The sequence below is a fragment of the Rhododendron vialii genome, chromosome 7a (genome assembly GCF_030253575.1).
Source record: "Rhododendron vialii isolate Sample 1 chromosome 7a, ASM3025357v1".
Lineage (NCBI taxonomy): Eukaryota > Viridiplantae > Streptophyta > Magnoliopsida > Ericales > Ericaceae > Rhododendron > Rhododendron vialii.
The window spans coordinates 3175650-3200607 of record NC_080563.1 but is presented as its reverse complement, the minus strand read 5'-3'; the positions used below and the strand labels follow the sequence as shown (position 1 = coordinate 3200607).

At 37.2% G+C, this 24958-nt stretch overlaps 2 protein-coding genes across 2 annotated transcripts; both read right to left on the bottom strand.

Annotated features, from left to right (window-relative positions):
• Positions 1-3541: 3541 nt before the first annotated feature.
• On the bottom strand, positions 3542-7620 carry LOC131334385 (axial regulator YABBY 1). Its single transcript, XM_058369368.1, has 7 exons — positions 7057-7620; positions 6796-6948; positions 6323-6437; positions 4820-4868; positions 4376-4451; positions 4088-4165; positions 3542-3941 (listed from the first exon to the last, which is right to left on the bottom strand). The coding sequence occupies exons 1-7, from the start codon at positions 7189-7191 to the stop codon at positions 3873-3875; spliced, it is 675 nt and encodes a 224-aa protein (XP_058225351.1). The 5' UTR covers positions 7192-7620; the 3' UTR covers positions 3542-3872.
• Positions 7621-18221: 10601 nt separating this feature from the next.
• On the bottom strand, positions 18222-24395 carry LOC131333591 (Golgi SNAP receptor complex member 1-2). Its single transcript, XM_058368191.1, has 6 exons — positions 23965-24395; positions 22044-22240; positions 19452-19541; positions 19289-19360; positions 18630-18759; positions 18222-18479 (listed from the first exon to the last, which is right to left on the bottom strand). The coding sequence occupies exons 1-6, from the start codon at positions 24095-24097 to the stop codon at positions 18382-18384; spliced, it is 720 nt and encodes a 239-aa protein (XP_058224174.1). The 5' UTR covers positions 24098-24395; the 3' UTR covers positions 18222-18381.
• Positions 24396-24958: the final 563 nt, after the last annotated feature.

The window sequence follows — 24958 nt, the reverse complement described above, 5'->3', positions numbered from 1 at the left end:
CAGGATTTGTGTCCAAATATCTATGTCCGCACCATTGCTGAAAAAGCTGGTGCTTTGTTGGTAGGATGAGGCAGAGGCTTCTTTTGGAAACGAAATTTCCACTGTACCGTCAGGTTTTGGAATGAAAAGTGGATTTAAGGACTGAACAGGTATGGGCTTTTTCGGTTTAGCCTGGAGGCCTCGTTTAGGTGTGCCTTGCGTTCAGCCTGGAGGCTTGTTTATGTGCCTTGTCTAATACGAGCATGGAGTACATTATTTGGTTTTTTCCTGTTGTCTAGTCTATGTGAGTCTTGGTTTGTCGTCTACATTTTTCCCGTGTCTATATGTACGAGTGTTGTTTTCTCATCCACGATAGCCTATTTTTTCCCTTTCGTTTCTGTAAGGGTGTTTGTGTTTTGCGAATTGCGATGATACCGTCTTGACATCTTCATTCTTTCCACAGCAAAGTACAGGAGCATTTCGAGAACAATGCTGGTACTAACAAAATTAAACAAATGAAGTGGTAAAGAACCCATATATCAGCAAGCCCAGAAAATAAGATCCTTGGTTTAGGGAGTAATCTGGTAATTCCATATTACTTTCTTTAATCTTGTTCTTGGTCTGTAGATTTACTTTTACGAATATTCTATTGATAGTGATGAGTGCGATCGATGCAGACAAAATTTCCTACTTGTAAAGAATAATGTGGATTTAAGTGCTCTTTTATTTTTTTTAACTAACATTCAAACCACACACCATTAGACTAATCTCAAATTGGTCACTGTCTGCCTAATGGTACTTAGTAGTAAGATTCTGTTTAAATTATTTGGCCAAGTGGAAGTGAAAATGAGAAAGTTAATAAATGTTTGTCTTTCATGAGATCGCATGTTCGAATCCCACAGAGGTTAAACACTCCAAATCCTAGGCCCTTGGAGGGTATCTCCGTCCCTTAACATAAGAACCCTTGAATTAGCAAGATGCGCACAAATTGGTTCCAGATAGCTCTTTATGAAGAAAAAAAAATTAATACTACATATATTTTGCTTTATTTTCGACATGAAAAGTATGGCCGGCTCGAGTAAATAGTCCTATCTAACAATAGTTGGGCTCCCAAAGATTGAGCTCGGTGGGTCAACCAAGTTATACAGTGGAGCCGTCCCATTTCATTGCAGGCCGGGCCAAGCTAGATTGACTAATCCACAGCCTTTTTCCCCTCAATCAAACAAACTTGTTTGATATAAGCCCAAGAAAAAGTGCCCAAGTTTGCACGACGATGCAAATGAAGGTGGGAAGCCCATTCTTGCCAAAATGCGCTAATAATTTGGGAAAATGATGGCCAATAACGTATTTTGATAATTAATACCCGCCAAGTATATTTTTAACATTAACAAATGTTCTTAGCTTGTTCTTGGTGGGTATTAATTATCAAAATACGTCATGGGCCGTCATTTTCCCTAATAATTTACTCCGTAACTTGTTTCGGTTGTCGTTATCTAGCTTTTATGCAGTTTTTTGTCCGCCAAAATTTTTTGGTTACTAAAAAAAATAAAATAAAAATTTAGATACTCTTGAATGGACAAAGTAACCACATTTCGAACAAAGATTCACGGGGTTTTTGTTTTTTGGCTATTTCCCCAGGGTTTTTGTTTTTTTGGCTTTTTTATTGTGTTAAGTAAATTCGTTGCAAACATGTCTTCTTTTTTATTTGACTTATTTTGGTTTCTCACATGAAAAGTAATCATGAATTTTGACCAAATACTCAATAAAATTTACTATGAGGCAACAATTTCAAAGAAATAAAAACTCTACAGTAGTTTTCAGACACTACAAAACATATTGTGAAATCTCACTTTTCCTGTGTAGTACTAATTTATAACGTAATGCCCACTCGCTACTATGAAACCTGAGCTATAAGTTTATCTATAGTGTATGCCCATTAGCTACTATTAACCTGAGCTATAAGTTTTTTGAGCCATGGTCAGTGGCGGATGCAAGATTCTTTATGTAGGGGGACCAAATCACATGTATTCAAAAATTAACATCAAAATCTCATCCTTTATATTAATAATATATAGAGTTTTTTATGCCAAAAAAAAATAAAAATCGTGAAGCACACTGTGAGCTTGGTTATAACAAAAAAGATCAAAGTTGATTACATAAGTCGTGTTGGAAGAAAATGAGTGGTATACGTTTTCTTAAGGAAAGAACACTACAAGAATTATAATTGAGGCTTCTGATGTTGGGGGTCATTCTTCATAATTTTAAGAAACAAAATAAAAAATATAGTAACTGAACAGGCCCAGGCCCCTTCTTTCACCCTCCTAAAACCGCCCCTGCAAGAAATTACGCTAATGGTCAGCAGGTGAGTTGGCGGCCTGGCGCGGGTGGTTACGCGTATATATACTCCTATTTGTGAAAAGGCTTCCCCTTAATTAAATGAAATATTTACCGTTCTTATAAGGAAGAGAGTAGGTAAGATATATCTATGTATCTGATCAAATTCATCCACATCGATCATTTTATAAGAAGCACTTTTATGGACCAACACAGACGAGCACGGGCGACCGCCTTACCCCACGTTTCAAATTACTACAGGAATTATAGTAGATTTTACCTTCAAAACGTAAAAACTATACATGTTGCTAGCCTAACATTGTAATTTGAATAATTCAACATCCGCCCAACCAAGAGTTTTGGGAATTAACACTTCTAACAAGTGAGGCTATAACAAACAACTCCGCGGAGTTGATTAATTAGTCTTGTAAATAGCTCTGACGTGATCCAAACCGAACCAAACTAACTTAAATTGAGCCTCGTGTCTCAATCAATTGGGGACATGATCCAAATCAAGACTAGCTTAAATATAGACAGTATTCTATGTTACTGTGCATCCACTCAAAGGAGAAATGAGGACAGACAATAAGACAATCACGAGATTATATGCCATGAGTGATCATATATACAGAAGGATGAATCTGCACATGCATGCTTACAAATTAACACAACTCAAAAAATGTTTTGCAGAAATGATCACGCATCGATAAACTTATCAATGAGAAAAAGAATCATAGAATAACTTGAAATCTCAACGTCGGTTATTGTTTTTCAAAACGATAATTTCTTGAATATTTTGGAGATATAGATTCGAAAATATGAACACTCATTGTTTTTCTTAACATATTCACTTTTCAACAGATATGTTCAGCAATATTTTGAACAAAAGTTCTGGGTAAAAATCTAAGTATTAATTAAAAAAGCTTAAAAAATTCTAACCAAAGACAAAATAAAATTAACCATAAATACCACACAAGGTACAAATGTGTACTCACTGCAAATATTGAGGTTCCGAAAATTATTCCTCGAAAACAAGTTTCGAAATTCATGAACCGGGTGGATATTTATTATTATTACTATTATTTTTTTGCTCGGCAAAAGAAAATTTTATTAAACTCGTATCATGATTATTTATTGTTCTGGGAAGTAGAGTCAGGAAAGCAACCAAACAATGAGCGATAATCAAACATGATGTAGCCAAACGTAGGGATTATGAAACAAGTGATAAGGAAAAAGATTCAGGAGAGAGAGAGAGAGAGAGAGAGAGAGAGAGAGAGATTTTTAGGAAGTCAGATTTTAGACTTCATAAAGGATTAAATCCTCTCCCCAATCCCACCATTAACATTAGTTAACCCATGCAAAGTGTCACAAGTACCCCATGATTAAAATAGTCTCCAACATAAGTAGACAAGAACATCAACCCTAATGACCATACTTAGATGAGGGAGAATACTTAAATAAAACATAATAACACCAAATTAAGAAACCCTAGCATTGAAGCAGCAACAACATCAGCTCTTCATTTTCATTTCACCCTAGCTTGTTGTTTAATTAGAGAGCTAGTAGGGTGACACACCCACATTGGCTGGACCAAGAAACCCATCTTTCATCATCACTTCATCTCCTTCCTACCATACACACACACACACACACAAAACCATTTCAAAGTTTCAAAAAGGGAAGAAAAAAAAAATAATGAAATATTGTGCTCTACTAATGCTAGCTAGTCTTTTGTTAGGGTTCAGAGGAGGACGAGGGGGGAGGCTAATAGTACCTGCTGGCGCACGTTGGCTTTCTTCACGGGTTGATGATCAGGCAAGAGTCCGAAATGAATGTGTGGGAAGTGGGCCCACTGCAGGGAAACCAAGAAAACAGGTTTGCACAGAAATCAAAAACCAACAAAAGTCAGCAGGAAAAACTGGATCCTGGTTGTTGCGGTGGTGGTTGTTTTTTTTTCTCGGGTGCAGGGGGAAGACTGAGCAGAAGAAACCCTAGATTTTTAAAGCAGAAGAAACCCTAGAGATTAGGGGTATCTTTGGGGGTGGGGGTGGGGGGGCCTTACATTCTTTGCAGCGGCACTGAAGGCCTCCCTGTGGCTTATATCGGGATTTCCAGCCTTGATGCGTTGGATCTCGTCCCTGCATTTTTAATTTTCATACCAACTGTCAACTTTATTATTCTTACATACTTATATACATACACTTGCAGAACATTAAAAGAAAATGTATATGCAATTTTGTTTTTATATATGAGAGTGTTATATATAATTACTCTTATTATCGGAAGAGAAAAACTACTACTCCACGCAATATTCGGTATAACATGCTAAGGTGACATTGTAAAATATCGAACATCCGGGTAGATAACTGATTTACGATCACAAAAATAAGCATCGCCGCATCCATGAGTAGGGAAAACTATGTACATATTGTATGTATTAGTAAGGGAATTAAATATTCTGATATTATGTTTATTTGTATGAATAAGAGAGTGAAAAAGGACTCACTTGATGAAGCGGTTGTAAGCAGATGGGACTCTCTGTCTCTTCTCCGGAGCTGGACACATACAATACAATAGTACACACAAAATTACACACAGCCTGCAAATTACTAGCAGCCAGGCAGGCTTTAAAATCACTTCGCTGACTTTTTCCCTGCAGCCAAGCTCTCATCTCTCTCTCTCTCTCTCTCTCTCTCTCTCTCTCTCTCTCTCTCTCTCTCTCTCTCTCTCTCTCTCTCTCTCTCTCTCTCCATCATCACTTCATCATTATCTTCAAATCTATCTATCTATCTCTCTCTCTCTCTCTCTCTCTCTCTCTCTCTCTCAATATGTACTCAAAGATTCTATGATTTCTTGATTTCCGGGGGAGAAATTTCTTGCTCCCCACAACTAAAGAGTTCCTCATATGTTTTCCTCTCGTTTTTTCTTCTCCATCTCTCTCTCTCTCAATAACAAGAACAAAGGAAGAAGAACTGGAAACCCATTTGAAGAAAAGCATGTACAGATCAATAAAAATAAAAAAAACTGGGAATAGCAGCTATCGTGTGAAAGGCGACATACAAATATAAGAAAATGCTATAATATGCACCTTACATTTGCGTGTTTATGATATCCACTCCAAAATTGGATGAAAAATCATACAATATGTTGAAAAATTACTGGGGAGCATTTTTGCCTTTTTTTGTTTTTCAATTGTTCGTTGAAAGTAGATGTATGTTTCCCTTTCTTTTTTCGCTTGTACTTTGCTTCATGCTTGCCTCAAATTTCCTTTGCAGCTGCATTTAGCTTCTACCCTCAATGTACCATTTGTCGGGTTTTTATAAAAATCATTGTTGCCAATAAAAAAAAAATTACATATATGTTGAAAAATTCACATGTGCACGTGACAAGAGTCACAAGACATTATTCTAGGAGTAACTACAATGGCTTGTTTTGTTAAACGCCTATCTTTGCAACTGTTGTATAAGTTCCGGATTCAAAAAGCGTTGTACTATAGGTTTTCTGTTTGTATATAGGGTAGGTGGGTGGAATATTCATGATGGAATAAAAAAAATTCTGTTGAGGTATAGTGGTTCTAATTATAGTTGCAATGTTGAAGTTGCCTTAATTTCTTGAGATCGATGGAGTAAAAAAATTAAGTGGAAGAAGAACAAAAAGAAGAAGAAGAAGAAAAAGAAGAAGGCATGAGATAAATGTAGAAAAGATTCTTCCTTGATAAAGCATTTCCAAACTATAACTGTTTGAGAGTAAACTTGTGGCCTTGTAGGCATGCAAACAAAATTTCTCAATTTGTAAAGACACTACTGTGTATTGGAAAGGGGAGAGTTGAAGGTCTTTTTCCAAATGATTTTCACTCTCTCTCTCTCTCTCTCAAAAAGAAGAATGGTGGAAATGAAAAATAACCGAACCTAAGAACTGTTGCAATGGCTGCCAAACCTAAATGTGCACATTATAATTAACCAAGATTCATATTAAAGCACTATATATGAATGAATGTGATTAATCTCACGTCGGTTAGCCGCCGGGGGCTTAGGAAGCTCATCAAATCCTCGAACCGGGGTGAACGATTCGTTCGGGCTGGGCTGATTGATCAACAAGTTTGGGGACGAGCTTCTGATCTCCTCCTAAAACACATACATACATAGCCAACGAACAAAAACATTAAACAAGAAATAAACTAACAAATTCCCTTGAAAGTCGAAAATTCTAATTTCAACCCCAAGAAACTCCCATTCGGCCAAAATTATGGAACCACCAAAAAAAACCCTAACTGATGCTAGCTAACCCTGTTGGTTAAAATTGATTCTTGAGTATGCAAAGAGTTACTTGAAAACCCTAAAACTTTTTCAAAAATATTAAAGCTATCCCATTTGGCCAAAATTCTTGCAGTACCCACAAAATGAAAAAAACACACACACGCAATTTTGCAGTGTATGAAATGAGCCGTAAGCTAATTTTTTTTTTTCCCTTAAAATCACATACCAGAAGATTCTGAGGGGAAAAGAATGAGTGGCCGAGATGGAGCTGATTAGCTGGAGGAAGGAGGAGGCCACGCATGTTCACAGACAATAGATTGGTGCAATGGCCGCATCGAACCGTCACCGTTTTGAACAAGCTTGAGCAAGGGACACTCACCTATGATCATAAACAAGAAAGAAATGAAGTTATAGAGTAACATATATAGAGATAGGGTTTAGAGAGAGAGAGAGAGAGAGAGAGAGAGAGAGAGAGAGAGAGAGAGACCGCGAGGACAGTGTCGCAGAAGTTGCAATGGACGTAACAGAGCTGGTCGGAGGAGGGAGAGAGGAGGGGTTGGGCCTGGGATGGGGATTGGGTTTGGTGGTGGTCCGGTGAAAAGGAATTTGAGGAGGAGGACATGATGATTTGAGGATGATGATGATATGCTTTTTGATTCTTCACTTTCTCTCTGCAATTGTTGGGTTTTTCTTTGATTTGATTGATTGATGGGATTGACAGAACGATGGGACTTTATGGGTTTTTAACCGCCTTGCATCTGATCTTCTCCTGAATGCTGAGTGTTATCAAGACAAGACTACATATAAGAAGGGGGAGAGAGAGAGAGAGAGAGAGAGAGAGAGAGAGAGTTGTTCTTTTTATAAATGCAATCCAAAAGTTATTTTATAGTGCTTCAAATAAGTTTATAAAGGAAAAACCCAAGCCACATGAAACAACAAATGAATTTTTTTAATTAAAAAATTAATTACTTAAAACTCATTTATTATTTTACTAAAGCAGAAAACTATCTTCATGAGCAGGATCTAATGGGGACTCAAAGCAAATGGGATTCTACTAAAGAAGAAAACTTCCAAGAAAGATGGTGTTCGTTTTTTCCGAAATTTTAGATTTTGGTTCATATGTTTTTATTTTTTATTTTTTATTTTTTATTTCTCTCTTCAACACTTCAAGACAAACGATTAATTCCAATCATTAATATCAACTGTGTTTAAAAATAATTAAATAATCCAAACTAACTCTGTATTTTTTATTGACGTACTAGTGACACCATGTTGGATGATGCGTTTTAATGTCTTGTACGCCTCGTACTTATTATCTTGACTTCTTTGGAGATGAGAGTTTATGCTAAAAGTGGAGTTGAAACTTTTACAATAAGTTTGTCCACACAAATAATCTGTTCATAGATTGTGCACATATTTTGTTGTGGAGCTCACTATGGATCTCACATGAATGATCTGAGTCGTTCATTAAACGTAAAACAATTTTTTAAGGATTTTCGTGAAAAATCAACTAAATCCGATACCTATAGGTGTTCGATTCAATCATCTAACTTTTCATTATCCAGAAATCTGAATAAAAATTTAGATGATTGGATCGAACACCTGTAGGTATTAGATTGAGCCGATTTTTCGCAAAGACCCTTTGAAAAAATAATTACATTTAATGAACGGCTCAGATCAATTGTGTAGAACCTGTGGTGGGTCCTACAACAAAATCTGTGCACAATTTATTTACAAATTGTCTATGTGGGTAGTTGTATTGAACCTTTTAAAACATGTGGATAAGTTTATATACAAGTGAAATAAATCATGTGGGGCTGATTCCGAAACTAAAACCTAGGCTTATCGGTTTAAATGGTGGATAGTACATTGACAATACAGTCTTATATTACTTCAATACAAAATGGGTAATCATGTAATATAAACGAATGGTCCTAGATCTATTGACAACTCAATAGGATGTCAATAAGGAAAGATAAAGACAAAAAAATCCACTTTTGTACACTTTTTACATTTTTCAATACAATTTCACACACTTTTAGATACTTTTCACACATTTTAATATCTTTTTTAAACCTTAACAGCATCCTATTGGGCTATTTTTAGCCTTCTCCATAATCGAATGATCTTTCCATCTAGTGAGATTTTTATAAGTTTTTAAAATAATTAAATCTAAAGTGTTTATCGCATATGAAAGCGACTATGATAGACATCGCAAACTTAAAAGAAACTACACATGTTGAAGCTTAAATGTGGTTCTGGGTAAGTGAGTGATGAGGGGAATGTTAAATAACCTAATTCGACATTGCTTAAGCATGAATAAAATCACTAGGCGGTCACTAAGACAACAGTCTAGCTAAATACTCCTTTAGATATATATATATATAGAGGAATTTTCAAGTGAGGGATCCCTCATTTTAACAAAATGAGGGACTTTCATTTTCCGATCAAATTTTGAAAATCCGAACCGTTCAATGTGTGCAGAACGTAATTTTAAGGGTCCCCGCGAGAAATCAGCAAAAAAAATGACCGGGAAGGGCGTCATCCGAGCATTTTTTTTGAACCGTTCAATGAAAATTGCTCGGATGAAGCCCTTCCCGGTCATTTTTTTTTGCTGATTTCTCACGAGGACCCTTAAAATCATGTTCTGATCACTTTGAGCGGCTCGGATCATCGAAATTCAATCGAGAAGGGGAGTCCCACATTTTAATAAAATGAGGAATCCCTCACCGGAACCTAACTCTCTCTCTATATATATATGTGTGTGTGTGTGTGTGTGTGTGTTAGTCAAAACAAACAAAAATTAAGTTCCAATTATCTTAACACAAGGCACTAGCCTTATATTAAGGTTGAGTTCTTGTAAACACATTGTATTGTAAAATACAATGCGGTAAGCCTTTTATTAAGGCCGAGTCACTATAACACATTTGCTATAGTGACTAACTTGATCAACAATAACTCAACATGTATTGTTTAACTTTGCAATTTTAACTAATTTTGTTATACAATCTCTATATATGTGGAGTAGCTCAGCTCTTTACTTCAGTAGTTTTTAACTTTTCCGATTGGAATTCGAAGAATTTACGACAAACACCTCAAGGGAGTCAAATTTCCAGTACAAAAATAATTCCAACATGTACAAAATTGTGTTCTTTTTCTGTTTGAAATGAAAACTTCACCCATCTGGCATCATTGAACATAAGGTGTAATTACGTTCTCAAAGGTCTGGCCTTTATTGTTCTTGATATGGACTTCATATCCATACGTGTATGCAACATGTACAAGTTGCTCAGGCTCGTATATGGGCCTGTAGGAGCGTAGAGAGAGAAAGAGAAATGTTTGGTTGGCATTCCCCATGTGTATATGTGTGTGTGAGAATGGGAGGTACTTATGGAGGGAGGGGGCAAGAAAAATTAGTGTTTGGTGGTCCACGGTTACCGTTACAACGTGCATCAACACCTTTTATTTACCGTGTACTATGTGTAGAAATCACGAAAATATATGACAGGTAGAGGTATTATGGCTGTGGAAGGGACCATAGGCATAGAATATGGTGTAGGAATCCTGTTTTAGAGAGGGTGAACAAAATTATTTTCGTGACTATGACGATGTTCAAACACCACTGAATAATTACTCGAGGGGCACAGGCGGCAGAGGTGGGGGAGAGGAGTGAGAAAAGGACGTGTGCATGGGAGTGGTAAGGGTGGTAATTACTAACACTTTTGGGCTGCTCATTCACCTGTTGTTTTCACTGTATTTAAGAGAGAGAGAGAGAGAGTCAGAGAGAGAGAGAGAGAGCGGGGGGGGGGGGGGGGGGGGGGGGGGTCTAGTTGGTGCAGTGTGTGTAAGCCTTTTTTTAAAATTTCTTGGTTTCGGGAAAGTCTATTTTTGCAATTACACCACGGTTAATTGATAAAGCCTGAAATGGCGGGCACCTATCCTATTCTATTAACCCTTTATATAGGACCCGATTTATTAACTCTTTAGGCCTCCATTGGATGAGAATGAGTTGTGGCGTATTATTTATGGAAATGGATAAAATAATTTTGAATATTATTTATGAAATATGTGGTCATATTTATATGACTTTTATGGAAGATGAATAAAAAAGTAGTTGATTTAGTTTGGATTAAGGATAAAATGGAGGGATAATATTATTTTGTATTGAAATGGACTGATAATGTGAGGGAGAGGAGGATGAGGAGGGCCTCATCCACCCTCGCTAAATTATGGCCTCGATTCCGGCTACAAGGGGATTAAATTGGAGGAGGGATTAGTTATGAGCATCTCCAGCCTTCATCCATATTTTTCTTCAAATTTGAGTCAAATTTTGGGTAAAAACTCATTTTGGGTAGACACATCTCCAACCATTAAACCCAAATTTTACCCAAATATATATACATTTTATTCTTAATGGCATAATGGTAAATAAGGTAAAACAATCAACTCTGAAACTCGTTCATCATCATCAGAGGTCAGAAGATAACGACAACTCTGAGGGACCCAAGACGGCTTAGAGGTCACAACGCCATTGCCACTTTTTGCATCACCTCTCAGACCGTCGGCCCTCGGCCTGCCGCCACTGCCAACGAGGTTCTCTCTCTCTCCCTCCTCCTCCCTCTTTCTCTTTCTCTCTCTCTAACTAGCCGTTGGAGAAATGGGTCAAGGCAAAAGTTGTCTCAGATTTGGGCAAAAAAATAGATAAAATCTAAAATAGGAAAGGATTTGGGTCAACGATTGGAGAAAGATTTTTGTAATTTTTGCCTCATTTTTAAATTTGAGTCTTAAAATGGGTCAAGGCTGAAGATGCTCTAATACCTCGTAAATGGGGAATCCAAACCATGCCAAAATTGTCACATCACCCCTCATACGCCTGATGAGTTAAGCCCCCTTCCTAATGCAGCATCTAATGGGGCCTTAAACACTAATTTATTTTTCTATTTTTTGGACGGTTGAACTTTTGAACTTTTATGCCTCGTATTTCTCTTTTGAGAGGATAATACTTGTTGAGTGTGCTTATCCAAAAAAATACTTGTTGAGTGGATTCGGGGACTTTGTAATACATTTTTGAAATTTGAATCATTAATTGTAGAGATAAATGATTCGGATAATGCTATAGTACACCCTTGAACTACAGGATCTCCGCTTCCCTCTCGATGACATAATAAACATAAAAACAAGAAGTTATTCTCCTCTTTAATAACAACTTAAGTTTTTAGCTTGGCTCTCCTCTACTATTTGGTAGACACTTAGTATCAAATGCCTTATGTATTTTGTTTTGATACGATATTAAATTATTAATCGTTAACTAATCTTAGAAACTTATATAAGCTCTTAGAAGGAGAGGTAATTTTTCACAAATCATTAACAAATAACATGTGAAAAAATCATGTTTTTTTTTGCTCGGCATTTCTAAACTTATAAGCATTATTAACCATTAACTCCTCATATTAAACATGGGAAAGTTTTTTTTGCTAAGCATTTGAATTATCAACAAGAAAACTTGTAATGTAAGGAGAGGAAGCTTCTGCAATCAAATCCGGAGGAACTGCAAAGCAGCTCCTTGTAGAGCGCTGTAATGTCCTATCACAGCCGTCCAAATTGTTTTCAACGATTTGGATTAAAAACAAACTCTTTCAAAAAAAAAAGTTAACTCTTTTTTGGAAGGATTTATTTTTCAATTCGAACTATTGATTATCGCGATGAATAATCCGATTATACCCTGCAAAATGCTCTACATGGAGCTGCTTTGCAGCATTCCGGATAGATTTTGCTTTTCTCTGTGATACCGTGCAAGGGTTGACAACAAAACAACATAATTCCAAACATACAAATCATGAAGGAATTATTACAATAAAAAGTGACAAAACTTTTTATTTCTTGATTTGACCCTTCATGGTCCTCTCTCTCTCTTCTTTCTCTCTCATGCAGAGATACGTAGTTGGCAGTGATAACAGAAGACAGAGATCCTTTTTATTTTAGAGATACATGAAACTTTGTCGTCACGTTAGTTTTGTGCTCCTACACTTTTGTTTGCAAATAGTAAGTATTGGCTAACGGATTTGGTTAGGTCATTAATACCCTTGATCACTGTATTTAATTCCCTCCCAGAAAGGTTCGGTTTTTGGTAGCAAAATACGGAGTTGGGGGCTGCTGTGCCTCGAGAGACAGCAACCTGTTGTCTCGGGAAAAAACAATATCGTCTCGAGCCGGGAAACTTGATCTGAAATGTTCACTTGAAAGATCTCAGCGCTTACTATAGTCCTGTTAACAATCAAGTCAATCGAACATCAATAACTTAGTGAACGAATCATTTGTTTTCAGTGCTGTTAGAAATGTCTAAAATATTTAGTCAAAAATTCAGTCAAAAAAGTGATTTGCTCACAAGGTTATCGATGTTTGATCGACTTGATTTTTTGCAAGGCCATATTACGTGATGAGATCTTTTAAATGAATGTTTCGGATCAAGCTTTCGGGCTCGGGACGATATTGTTTTGCCCCGGAACAGCAGGCTGTTGTCCCTCAAGGCACAGCAGCCCCCCTAAGTCCGCAAAATACAGCCCTAACTTTACTGAAAAAGATGGAATTTGGGGTTGGTGCTGTGCAGCTGCGTGCTGCGAGTCTCAGATGCCGTCCGTTCAGCAATCCAACTGTTCAAATTTTATCTCGGTAATAAATGGCTCAGATGCAACATGGGTGGAGATGTGATTTGAACCGTTGAATTGCCGAAAGCACGGTGCTGCGCAGCTGCACAGCACCAACCCCCAATTAAAAAAGATGGGGCTGTCATTTCCCTCACTTATTTGAAAACTATCATATCCAACATCCATCATGTAGTCATTATTTGCACTAGGGCTTTCCTCTTTCCCCATATTTGCCCATATTGGCAAAATCCAAGCTCATCCAGTTAGTCAAATACTAGACCAGATCCAAGGCTGGTACATTGTGAGAAAAGACTAAGAAACCGTGACACTAATGTCGATTTCATTGATCCCGTCATTTTTTGCAGCTTGTGCTCAAGGCAGAGCCGAACAATGCAGAAGCACTAGAATTTATTTTGCTGCCTGGTGGGTATATATATAAAGGAGATGTCTTTAGGAGCGGCTATTGAAGTTTGTCTAATCTAGATGCATCCAAGGAACAACTCGTGGTGTCACGTACATGGCGTTACTCATGGTTCATGTGTTTGGATGAACCAAAATTGTTAAAGAAAAATGATTTATGAACCGGATTTTCCTACAAAGAACTTATTCAAAATGCCAAGTGATGGCATTTTTTTAGTTACATAAGTTGCAATAAATCTCCTTACTGCATTACTTTAGCACAAGATTAGGTCACCTCTGAAAGTGTTTTTGATTTATGAAGGTACCTGAGTCTCAAAACTTTCAACCATTTGAAATAACCTAAGTGATTAAGTTTTAACGGTTGTTGGTTTAAAGACCACTTTTGCATATTGCAGAGCCCAATTCACCATGTTATGAGGAAATGTGAACGCTAATTAAGTACTTTCTTTAATTAGCAAAGAAGGGTTGGGAGTATGCTTGTAGCAGGCAGACTCCTATAGAAACAAGGATAAATCCCAAGGGGCATGAATATAATTTACTCAACTTCTATATTACTTGGGCAAAGTCTACTTTGACCCCCTTGGTTTAAGTCATGTGCGGATACACATTCTATTGTTCATAGTGTATTAACCATAAAATAGAGCGTTTCTGTAAAAAAAATTAACTCGATCAAACATTAATAACTCAATGATCTAATTCTTGTTAAATTGAATGATAAATTTAAATTTGATAATTTACTTTATAATAAATTTGATTCGACCATGAGGTTTCCATTTTTGATCAACTTGAATTTTGGTATGGATGTAATACTCGTCAAATTAATTCTACAATATCAACAGTTCAGATCCAATTTCTAGTGCATGGGATGGATTGGTTAGATTCAAGGAAAAAAAAAGAATCAAGGAAGAAGAGGAGAGCATATCGGACTATTAATGCCCGTCTGTCACACATGACATTATTATGAACTTTAGCAGAACAAGGCCTAACTCAAAAAAATTCACATCTTCTATATATTATTTTCCGTTTTACGAGACTGATCATTCTCTCACAGTACATCACTTTTAATTCAAAAAATAAGTACTTATTTTCCCTAGTTGAAAATAATAATCTCCTCCTACCTTCAAATCCAAGATATTAACGCGATAGTTTGAACTTTGAAGTAACTAGTAGAAAATTTTGACTTCTAGAAATTAATGCAAATTATTTTTTCATCTCCTTTTATTAGCAAAAAAAAAAGGAACGGATAATGGGAATTCATTAGTCTTTGAGTATGTAATACAAAAATTAAAAGGATCATGTTGAGGGGAAAAAAAAGGATTAAATGGATCAAAGGTTGGCCTTAAAAAAAAGCTAGCATTTCAATTGTGTTAGTACCCTCACTTGCACTTGACTGAGGTTCAAATCTCACTTACAACAACCACATGCATAGTCTCGCTGAGAAAAATAATAAAACCTCGAAAGAGTTATTTGCTTATCTTGTCCACATACGTAAGAAGCTTTCCTTTGATATGGAGACTGATTAACCCTTTAGTCCATTAAGTGTGTTCTACCAATTAAAATAAGTACTTATTTTTTTGAATTCTAAGTATTCTATTGTGAAATAATGATCTGTCTCGTAAAGTAAAAAATAAAAATCTTAACAGAACGAGACCTGATTTATCCGACATGCAACACATTTAACTCATTATTTATGTTACCCTATTCCCAGCCTCGTATGCCCACAAAGTTATACACAATTTTGTCGGTGGGTCATTCTGTATATCTACAGACATATTGGTCTGAGGACAATTTGTACTCAAGTGAGTCAACGACTCAACATAGTAAATGAACTGTGGCATAATGTTATGTGATCTATTGTAATTAACAACTTTTAAGGGTTAATTGGAAACTTTTCACGTGTTATCAATTCTTATGGGGCGAGTCCATACCAGACTTTGTCCCAAATTTAAGTGAGTCCTCTGCTAGTTGTCGATGGTGAGATTAACTTCACAGAGATTAGTCGAGGTGCACATAACCTATCGAGCACCCTTGAAATTTGAATCGTTCATTTTGTAAATCCTAATGTACAAATTGCCCATCCAAAAAGGTTAAATTCATCGGATATCAGCAAACGTTTGATCGAGTTAGATTTACTGCATGTTCAGAGCAATAAATGGTCAAATCTGACTAGTTCATTGCTCCTGGACAAAATAAATTTTTGCATAAAAAAGTTAAATCTTTCCTAACTCTTTCGTGGAAGAATTTGTTTTCAATTCGAACTATTAATTACCGAGATGAATAATCTGGATGCATCCTACAGAACGCTCTACAGGGAGCTTCTGTAATGCATCCCCGGATCCTGCTAAAAGAAGTTATTGATACCTCCATTCAGTAATGCCGCCTGGTCTGGGCCTACCCTTGCACCCTGCGGGGCATAGTTGCAAAAGCATGCAAACTGCAAAAAGTAAGGAACCTCCCTTCCTTTCCGAGGGCTAATTCGATTGGTTCGTGGATTTGCTCTCTACATAATTAATAGGGTTCGATTCTTCAAGTTAAATCGCAAAATAAAATTCTCTCTAGTCCGGGCATGGTCTGCATGGATGGTGCCTTTAATCGGACCAGAAAGGCTATTAATTGAATTGCGCAGAAATTGACTCGGACGCCCGTGACCGTTGAAAAAAGAAAAGAAAAGAAACCTATCTCTTGTTTGTTTTTACACAAAGCACCCAAGAGTACTCCCTCCCCCCCACCCTCTTTATTTTTTAAATGTCCATTACATTTTTGCGTATCATTTTTAATTGCATATATATTATAATGTATATTGTTAAAAATATGCAATATTAATCTTATTTGATAGATTTCAATTATTTTTATAAGTTAATAATTTTAAAAACATAAAACTAATATATGTCAAAAGATATAAATTATTGAAAACGGCCAATTGGGAGATGGTGGTGTGCAGTGGTTGCACATCTCCGAGCCGTCAGATCGTGCATCCGACGGCTCGGATCTCATATCGGCAATGAATAGCTCTCGATCGTTAGTTGCCGAGATGAGATCCGAGCTCGGATGCACAATCCGACGGCTTAGAGGTGCGCACCACGGTGTTGTGCATCAACCCAAAGTCAGAAAACGACACGCAAAATCGTGCTGGACACTTAATCAGGAACAGAGGAAGGGAGTACAATGAAACACCCGCAATAAAGAGGAAGTACATGGAAGTAAAATCAGCTAAGGTAATGTACAATGCCCTCGTACTTTGCTTTACTATTTCTTTTTCCAATCAATGCAGACTTCAAATGGGGTTTGGGAAAGTAGCATTGAGTTAGGCTTGGTTTTCCCTATGTCATAAAAAGCACCTTTTACCCCCCTCAAAGGACATGCCGATCACCTTACTTGATCAGGTTTACAAGGTACGTGCGCCAAAGATTACTACTGTAGTAGTATATTTTTGCAAAACATTTACTCCTCTTTAGCCTCACTCAAATTTTTATCCCAAGGATGTGAGGGAACTTTACTACTCATGGAACTTTACCAGAGGCTCTGTTCTCTTGAACTTAATTTAAACATGTGAGTTTTGTCCTTATTTAAATTTTTTTCGCATTTGTTAATTTTGCGCCAAACTTTTGTGGGTTATTGATTCGTCTCGACGAGAAGAATCGGAAAAGTAAAATTTTTGCACTTTTACCCAAGTATTTTAAGAAATAACCACTTTTTAGCAAAAAAATGACATTTTTCGCTAAAGAGTGGCTATTTTTCAAATACTTGGGTAAAAATAAAAAAAATTTACTTTTTCAATTTTTCTCGTCGAGACGATTTAATAGACCGCAAAAGTTTGGTCAAGACCTTAGACCGTATAACTCATGACCTTAGACCTTAGCTACGATTTTACAGCTATAATTCCCCATTTCCATGAGCTGGACGATTCAAGACCTTAGACCGTATAACTCAGTCCAGAAACTATAGCTAGTTCACATATACGAAAGGGGATAGAGTCACGTTTGGTGCGATGTTAACCTGGCAATTTTAGCCATACTCATCTCTGTCTTTGTTTTTCTCTTTCAAATTCTCTGAAAATAAACTGGCAATGGCCATAGTTTCACAGTTTGTATACATTAACTTATTCACATATTTTGCACCAAGAAGCTAAAATTCCCTTGAATAATTTACCCTCCCTTTATCATAATGTCGAAAAACCAAACACGGCCTTAAGATCGATCAAGTAGAAAAAGTCTATTTCATCATGTAATTCTGTAGCAACCTGCTGTCTGGTCGTGCTTCTAGAATGGGAAAAGAAAAGCCAACATGGGCCAAAACTTCCTGAAGAGTGAAGTCATTCTTGGGGTAACACAAAGCAAAGCTTTTTGGACCACAGCGACATGAAGACATGAATGGAGGCATAACAAGTGAGAGCCCACCAAACAGAACAGTACTAAGCAATCACATGTATCTGGACAACTACCAAACAACGAACCGTAATTTCAACTCTCCGACATTTTACGGGGCAATATCACGCTCTTCTATCCCTAAATTTCTCTATGCAACTGGATACGGATAGTTGGACAGACATTAGGGAGAGAGAAGCGGCTTTTGAAGCAGCTTGATCAGATTGTCAGAATATGGCAACCACAAAAATGTTGCCATCAGCTTTTAAACAGTGAAATTTATTCCATTCTAACAAATTACATATGCAAAGTCCTTTAACAAAATCACCGTATTTTTCATTTTTCATTCTTTTCCCCTGTAACATCCACTCACATCTTTACTGGTTACTTTGAAAACCAATAGATAATAAGAAACAACGTACAAGCAGCGATGACAGCAGAAAGGATGAGAGTGTCTCTTGATTTCTTTCTTCTGATGGAACCTGAAAGGATTATCAACAAGATGAGAGAGAGAGAGAGAGAGAGAGAGAGAGAGAGAGAGAGAGAGAGAGAGAGAGAGAGAGAGAGAGAGAGAGAGAGAAGGCATTTCAGAGGCAGCAAAATAAGCACAAAAAATAGTTTCAAGAAAGTACCAAGTAAGCCACGAATGATGGGGAACTTGTCACTTAGGAGTTTCACTTTCCCCTGAACGTCACCGAAAAAAGCCCTTTGTGACCCTAAAGCTGCCCTTGTCGATTGAGCCTGACTAATAACATCATCTATCTGCAAAACAGTTTACCAAACAAGGTCATGAAATACAATAAGAAAAGATCATACAGTAAAGAAGTTAACTGATAGTAATACTATAAGTCTATAACCCTGCAATAAAGGAAAGCATAGAGGGCAATTTACTGTTAAAGCTTTTTTTTCTCTCCTTTTATCATTTTTCTATGGTGATTAAATTGGAACGAGCAAGAGATATGATGCCAAAAATCCAGTCCTGATTCACTTACATGATGCTTACAACATGTTCCATCAGAAACCACATGAATGAGTCCTTTACTGAAACGCTGTTGAATTCTTTTCCAGAAAAAAAATAATATAGTAAGAACAGCTTGGGCCATGAGGGAAGAACAGCTAACTAGTCTCCGTCTAACTCGTTTTAAGGGAAGAACAGCTTGGGCCATGAGGCTTGGTTCAGTTTGGTTTGGTTATGATATGATTTGGGAACTTAAAAATGTGGAGCATGAACAGAGCCACTCAGCATATAGTAAGAAGGCATATGAGACATTCAATAGCAGTGAAGTCTTACATGAGATATGCTCCCATGTATGGCAGCTCTCTCCCGTAACAAATGCATTCTTGGTGACTTACTCCCAGAGGCCTGCATTACAGTAGGTATTATTATCTATAGTTCTAAGAAAACAGCGGAGTAAAAAATTGGATGTTTTTACTTCTATTTCAATCTTCCTCACCTTGTACTCGCTGATATCATCTCTTACAGAACTGAGAAGCTCCGCATGTTCTTTCATTGAATTTATGTTTCCCCTTATTCGTCTAAACTCCTGAAAGAAGCACATAGGCATAAAGCAACTCCTAATCCAAGGGGAGAGCGTCGACTACAACAATTATAAAAGGTCCAAATCGATGACACAGGAATTACAATAGAATTTGTCCAATAAGCACAAGTGCAAATCTTTCCTAGAAATTGCGCTGAGATAGAACTATTGAGTTACACTATAGAAACAGGTAAATGAAAGGTCTATGATATTCATACATGAGGAGTATAAATGCAGCAAGAGAAAGTAATAAAAGATCCAAACCAGGGATCGAACTTTACTATAAGAGGTTACATTAAATGGGCCTCGCCGGCTCGGGCATTGGAGTCAAGTATACGTATGTATCTCAATATCTCAGTATCGGATCCTTCTAATTCCTAGCCACGCCTAGATATTCATATTTCTTCACTTTTTGATTTTAGGGAAAGAATGCCACAAGCTAATATGGTGCATTTTAGGGCTAAACTACTATTCTTATGCATTTTTTCATATTAAACTCAACTACTAGAAATGCTTCCTGGTGGTATAATCAAACTAGACAGGTTGGACGCATATGTTTACCCAAGTGATGAGTAATTGATAAAAGATACTACACACATTTTTAAGTCCGTGTAACTGGGGAAAATGTGTCAGTCAATATATAACGTGAGCCCTCTTATAGAGGAACTATACGGCATGTCCTTCTCCTATTCTGGGTCTACAAAAGCAAAAACACTAAACATTTTGTCAGACTCTTACTTCAAGCTAACAGAAACAAAACATTCAGATTCATACACCAAACATAATGGGGGCTACGACACAGTGTCGAATCCAGAGAAACAAATATTCTAAACCTCAATAGTGACAATTAATGAGGAAGTAAAGCTCATCAAATCCATTGGCATATTATGGACATAAACCAGAGATATGCTTCCCAAACTCAAAAACAATGCGGCAAATAAGCTTCCTTTCTGTTCAGCAAATAAAATGTAACCCTAGTTCCCCTCAGTGAAACAGCCAATGTATTGCTGATGCTACTATTCACTCCTTAAGGCGACAAATCACATACTTCTAACCAGAATTCCACCACCCCCCCCAAGCAAATGGCCAAGCCACAAGCGAAAGCAATAATGTGAATAGCCCTACTTATGTCCACTGAAACTGGTAAAATACTAAAAGTTTGGGCTACAAATAGTGAGAAAACAGATTTGAATCTGAAAGAGTCAGTTTTGGCAACTAGGACCAGAGATTAAGTTTGTCTCCGGTCTTACCCCCTCAAGCACCCTCTTAATAGAGACCAATACCAGGTATTTTCAATTATGACCTGAGACCAATAATGAAGACCAAGGCAAGAAACATTGTACCAGCTTGTGTTTTATGCCCAGTTATTTACTCCAACTAGCTACAAGCCATCCCACTTTCTTTCCTTAATGTCAGGAGATTATTTAAAAATAGAATTGGGAGCAAAATTTCATGAAAGACAAAGGTCCAGACTGCTCAGTCAGGAAAATACGTGGGCAGGTATGGCTAGAACGGCTTGTGTTAAGATGGATCTAGTGCCAGGTAGAATGGCCAAATAAATAACTGTTTTCAAGCTATTAAAATCAAAAAGCAGGTCACTAGAGCAACTGCCCAATTATACAGGTCCTGGACATGTTTGATCGAAGTTGGGGATGACGGGTGAATCTTTGGAACCAACTCGGCTGTAATTTAGGTCAAGGTTTGGCCATTTTGGAATACTTCCAACAGTATTTCCTAAGTATTCCAACAGTATTTCCTATTCTCCTATAGGAGATCCGATATCAAAAATGAACCAATTGAAGGTCCAAGTTTTCAGTCCAACAAGCCAACCCAGTAGCATAGGAGAAGAATATGATTCTTATTTTTCGTGAGGAATTGAAAGATCGCAGTATAAGCATTTACGATGTTCCATTTAAGGAGAACGCTAAATCCAATCAAGAAGCCAGGTATCATCTAAACAATAGTTTCCATGCAATATGTGGTAGATCCTTTAACCACAACATTGCTAGCATCGAATTGTTTAGTTAGCTCATTACTAAGATTTCAATTTATTTAATAGGTAAATGGGAATCAAACTATTCAGGATTTTGGTGGAGATTCTGTACGTACACATCATACAGTACCAAGTGAGTGAGAGGAAATACTTGATCAGCTCAGAAATCTATAACTCACGACAGATGGTCGTCTTCTTTAATAGCGGCAAAGAAATGAATGAAGTTAGTGAACTGCTAATTTGTAAGATACATACAATGGCTTCAGCAAATCCTGACAATAGATGCAAAATGGACTTGTATTCCGCGATAATTTCACATTACAATTTACAAATAAGTAGCTGTTGGAGGAAAATTCCACAAGAAGTTCAAAATAAATAGCTTCCGTGTTTCACAACTTGAACCCCCTTACATGTAGATAAATGTTTATAACATTCCTCACTAGAGAATTTTGATATGTACTAACATCAGCATGAGACATACTATTGAAAAAGGATTAGGTGGAACAAGAAGAAACCTGAGTACACTCGTGAAGTATGTCTCTATGCCTCGCAAGCTTTTGGGTGACGGATGTAGTAGGAGCAGCAGATGCAGCACATCGACTCATAGCGTCATTGATATCTACTAATTTCTCAAGCAAGGATTGGATTTCCATTTCCATGGACTTCCATGACCTGCTGGATCCAACAGTGGGTGACCCACTATCCACGTAACCTAACACGCATTCGATCATCAGAAAGTTAGACACCGAAGCAAAACTACCCATCATCCAAATCGATGGGCTATTTCATAATTGCTAAATGGAGAGTCAAATTTACTTGCAGTTGTGAATATGCTTATCCAGTATCGGCATTCGTGAGTTGAATAGAAGGCAGCACACACGATATTTTTTGGCAAACTACAAACTACAAAGTATGCTTACATCTACTGGACAACATAACACGTGGGTAAACCAGGTTATCAAATTCACATCATTCTACATTACTTGGGTTGCATAATCCATGTTACAAATTGTTGAGAATACAGATCAAAGAGTTTGGCTTTGGCCCGAGCATGGGGAGTTCTTTGGAGGGTTGTCCACCAAGCAGTAGTTCATCCTTTGAAAAGAAGTGTCTCATGGATTTATAGCATTGCATTAGCATAACAAAAACTAAAAAAATCCACTAAAAGAAACAGAGAGATATATATGGCGAGTATCAAGGAAATAAGATAATTCAATCAGACAAAGAATTATTGCGGTCCAAGGAAACCAAAGGTCCACTACAGGATTTCATCCATATTTAATACTAACATCAGAATAGCTTATATAGTCATTATCGAGCTCAAGTCCACTGCCTGTTGATTGATTTCTCTTTCGGGTCTGATTGCAAAATGGAGAAGTACGAACCTTGGGCAATTCATAATGGAGAATCACTGGCCTAGACACCCGGTTAGCGAAAGAAAATGGAGAACTATAATATCTTTGTCCGGAGTCCGGACATGAAATACGAAAAATGAAACATGAGGTCATAAAATACCCTGTTGTGACATAGCAGTTCTCCTAATCAACTACTTATCAATTATCATCATCATGAACATTCCACTATTGGAGACATACATATATGCATTTCATGACATTGTTTGGTTGCAATTACTCTTTTGCTCCTTTCAAGCAACAAAAATTATTCAGTTTTCAAAATACTAATATCATCTTTTCTCAAGTGGTTCAAACTTCCTCTTTGGCCAATGATCCATATTTCCAAACAATCGTACCTCCAGCTCTCCATATCCTAAACTTTGCAGTACATTATAAGGAGAACGGTTAGCAACTCAGTAATATGTCGTCGAGGCTATATCAATGTGCAGGCGCCGAGTTATCCATTTTTGTTTTGTTGTAGGATCATTGTACGTACTACAGTAGCAACTCATTCCCAATCTAGAAAATGGTCATAAGGCAACTCAAAGTGTACATCAACTATTGAATGTAGCAGAGGAAACGCAAAGTCTCATTGCAACCTGCTATCTGCTTCTGCGGATTGATCAGCCCCGCTAACCTCGAGTTCTTAACTCAAAGGAGATACTACTAATTTCAATGGTTTCTAATTCTCGCCGTAGAGATGTGATTTGTAGCATATGAAATTGTATTATAAAGGAAATTACACAAATCACAAAACTTCAAATCTATACGCAGGGTCCCCCGGCGACTAAGATCTACAAGACAAGGCAATGTGAACCGAAAATACATTTCAATTATAGGCTTAGTACCCGAAACTGTATACCAAAATAAAACTATACGCGTAAGATGTACCATAATCACCGCAATGTGAATGCCAATTGCATCTTGATTATAGGTTTAGTGCCATAATTCGTACACCACAGGAAGATCTAATCTAGCGAGCATATACGTATAAAATTATACAGAGAGAGAGAGAGAGAGAGAGAGAGAGTAAGTGTCTGACCGCCTTGGGTGAACCTAGCCCCGAGCTTAGCGTAAGAGGAGAGCTTGACGTCGAGATCGCTCTCGATCTTGCGAGCCTCCTTTCTGAGTTCCTCCCAGCCCGATTCCTGCAGCAGATCCATGTTCGGATCCATCAGAAGGTAGCCGACCCGTTTCCGTCGTCTTCCCCCGGTATGTTTGCTCACCGTACGTATGTATATTATAGGAGTACTTGTCTTGGTCTGCGAGTGAATGGTTTATGCTTTGATTCTGTAATTTACTTCAATCGGAATAACCAATTGCCCCATCTTCACCGGCGAATGCTTCTTTGTCTCGTGATTTAGTTCTCGCCTGATTTGCCTCTCTCTCTCTCTCTCTCTCTCTCTCTCTCTCGGTCGTCTCTCTCACCGCAGATGGACCTTCGACTGCAAATTCAGGTTTTTGAGAAGAAATTGTTAAAAAACGAGAAAAAGAAATGGGAAAAATTTAAAATAACCCCCAATCTTTACTGTAAATTTCAATTAAGTCCCGTTCCAAAAACCTTCTTCAAACATAAGCAGCTTATTTTATATTTTTAAATTTGAAAATAATATAAATAAAAAATAAATTTTTAATTTTTTTTGCATCATATAAAAGGTCTCGATGAGATCTTTCAAATAAGATCCATATTGTATATTTTTAAATTTTAATAAATCCATAATTTTTGAGCTTGAAATTGCCTTTTTAAAAAATAAGAATTTTTTTTCCGTTGCAGAACGGGGCCTTAGACTTCCAAACTTTCAAAAAAATCAATTTTACTCCCAACGTTATGTTCCATTAATCAAAACGCCCCTTTCCATCCAAATGACTAACGAATTTCGTCAATGGCCCTGTTAAATAGCATCGCGATCGAATTTCGTTGATCTGAGCCGCTCAATATGATCTGAACTTGATTTTAAGAATACCCGTAAAAAATTGGCAAAAAAAAAGGACCGGAAAAGGCTTCATCCGAACAGTTTTTTTTGAAACATCGAAAT

Coding starts and splice junctions, on each gene's coding strand:
- LOC131333591 (XM_058368191.1), bottom strand. CDS start 24,097: ATGGATCCGAACATGGATCTGCTGCAGGAATCGGGCTGGGAGGAACTC. Junction 19,542..22,043: donor TACTTCACGAGTGTACTCAG/GTTTCTTCTTGT, acceptor TGCTTCTTTCAG/GAGTTTAGACGAATAAGGGG. Junction 19,361..19,451: donor ATGATATCAGCGAGTACAAG/GTGAGGAAGATT, acceptor ACTGTAATGCAG/GCCTCTGGGAGTAAGTCACC.
- LOC131334385 (XM_058369368.1), bottom strand. CDS start 7,191: ATGTCCTCCTCCTCAAATTCCTTTTCACCGGACCACCACCAAACCCAA. Junction 4,869..6,322: donor GCCCCCGGCGGCTAACCGAC/GTGAGATTAATC, acceptor GTATGTGTCCAG/CTCCGGAGAAGAGACAGAGA. Junction 4,166..4,375: donor TCAGTGCCGCTGCAAAGAAT/GTAAGGCCCCCC, acceptor GTTTCCCTGCAG/TGGGCCCACTTCCCACACAT.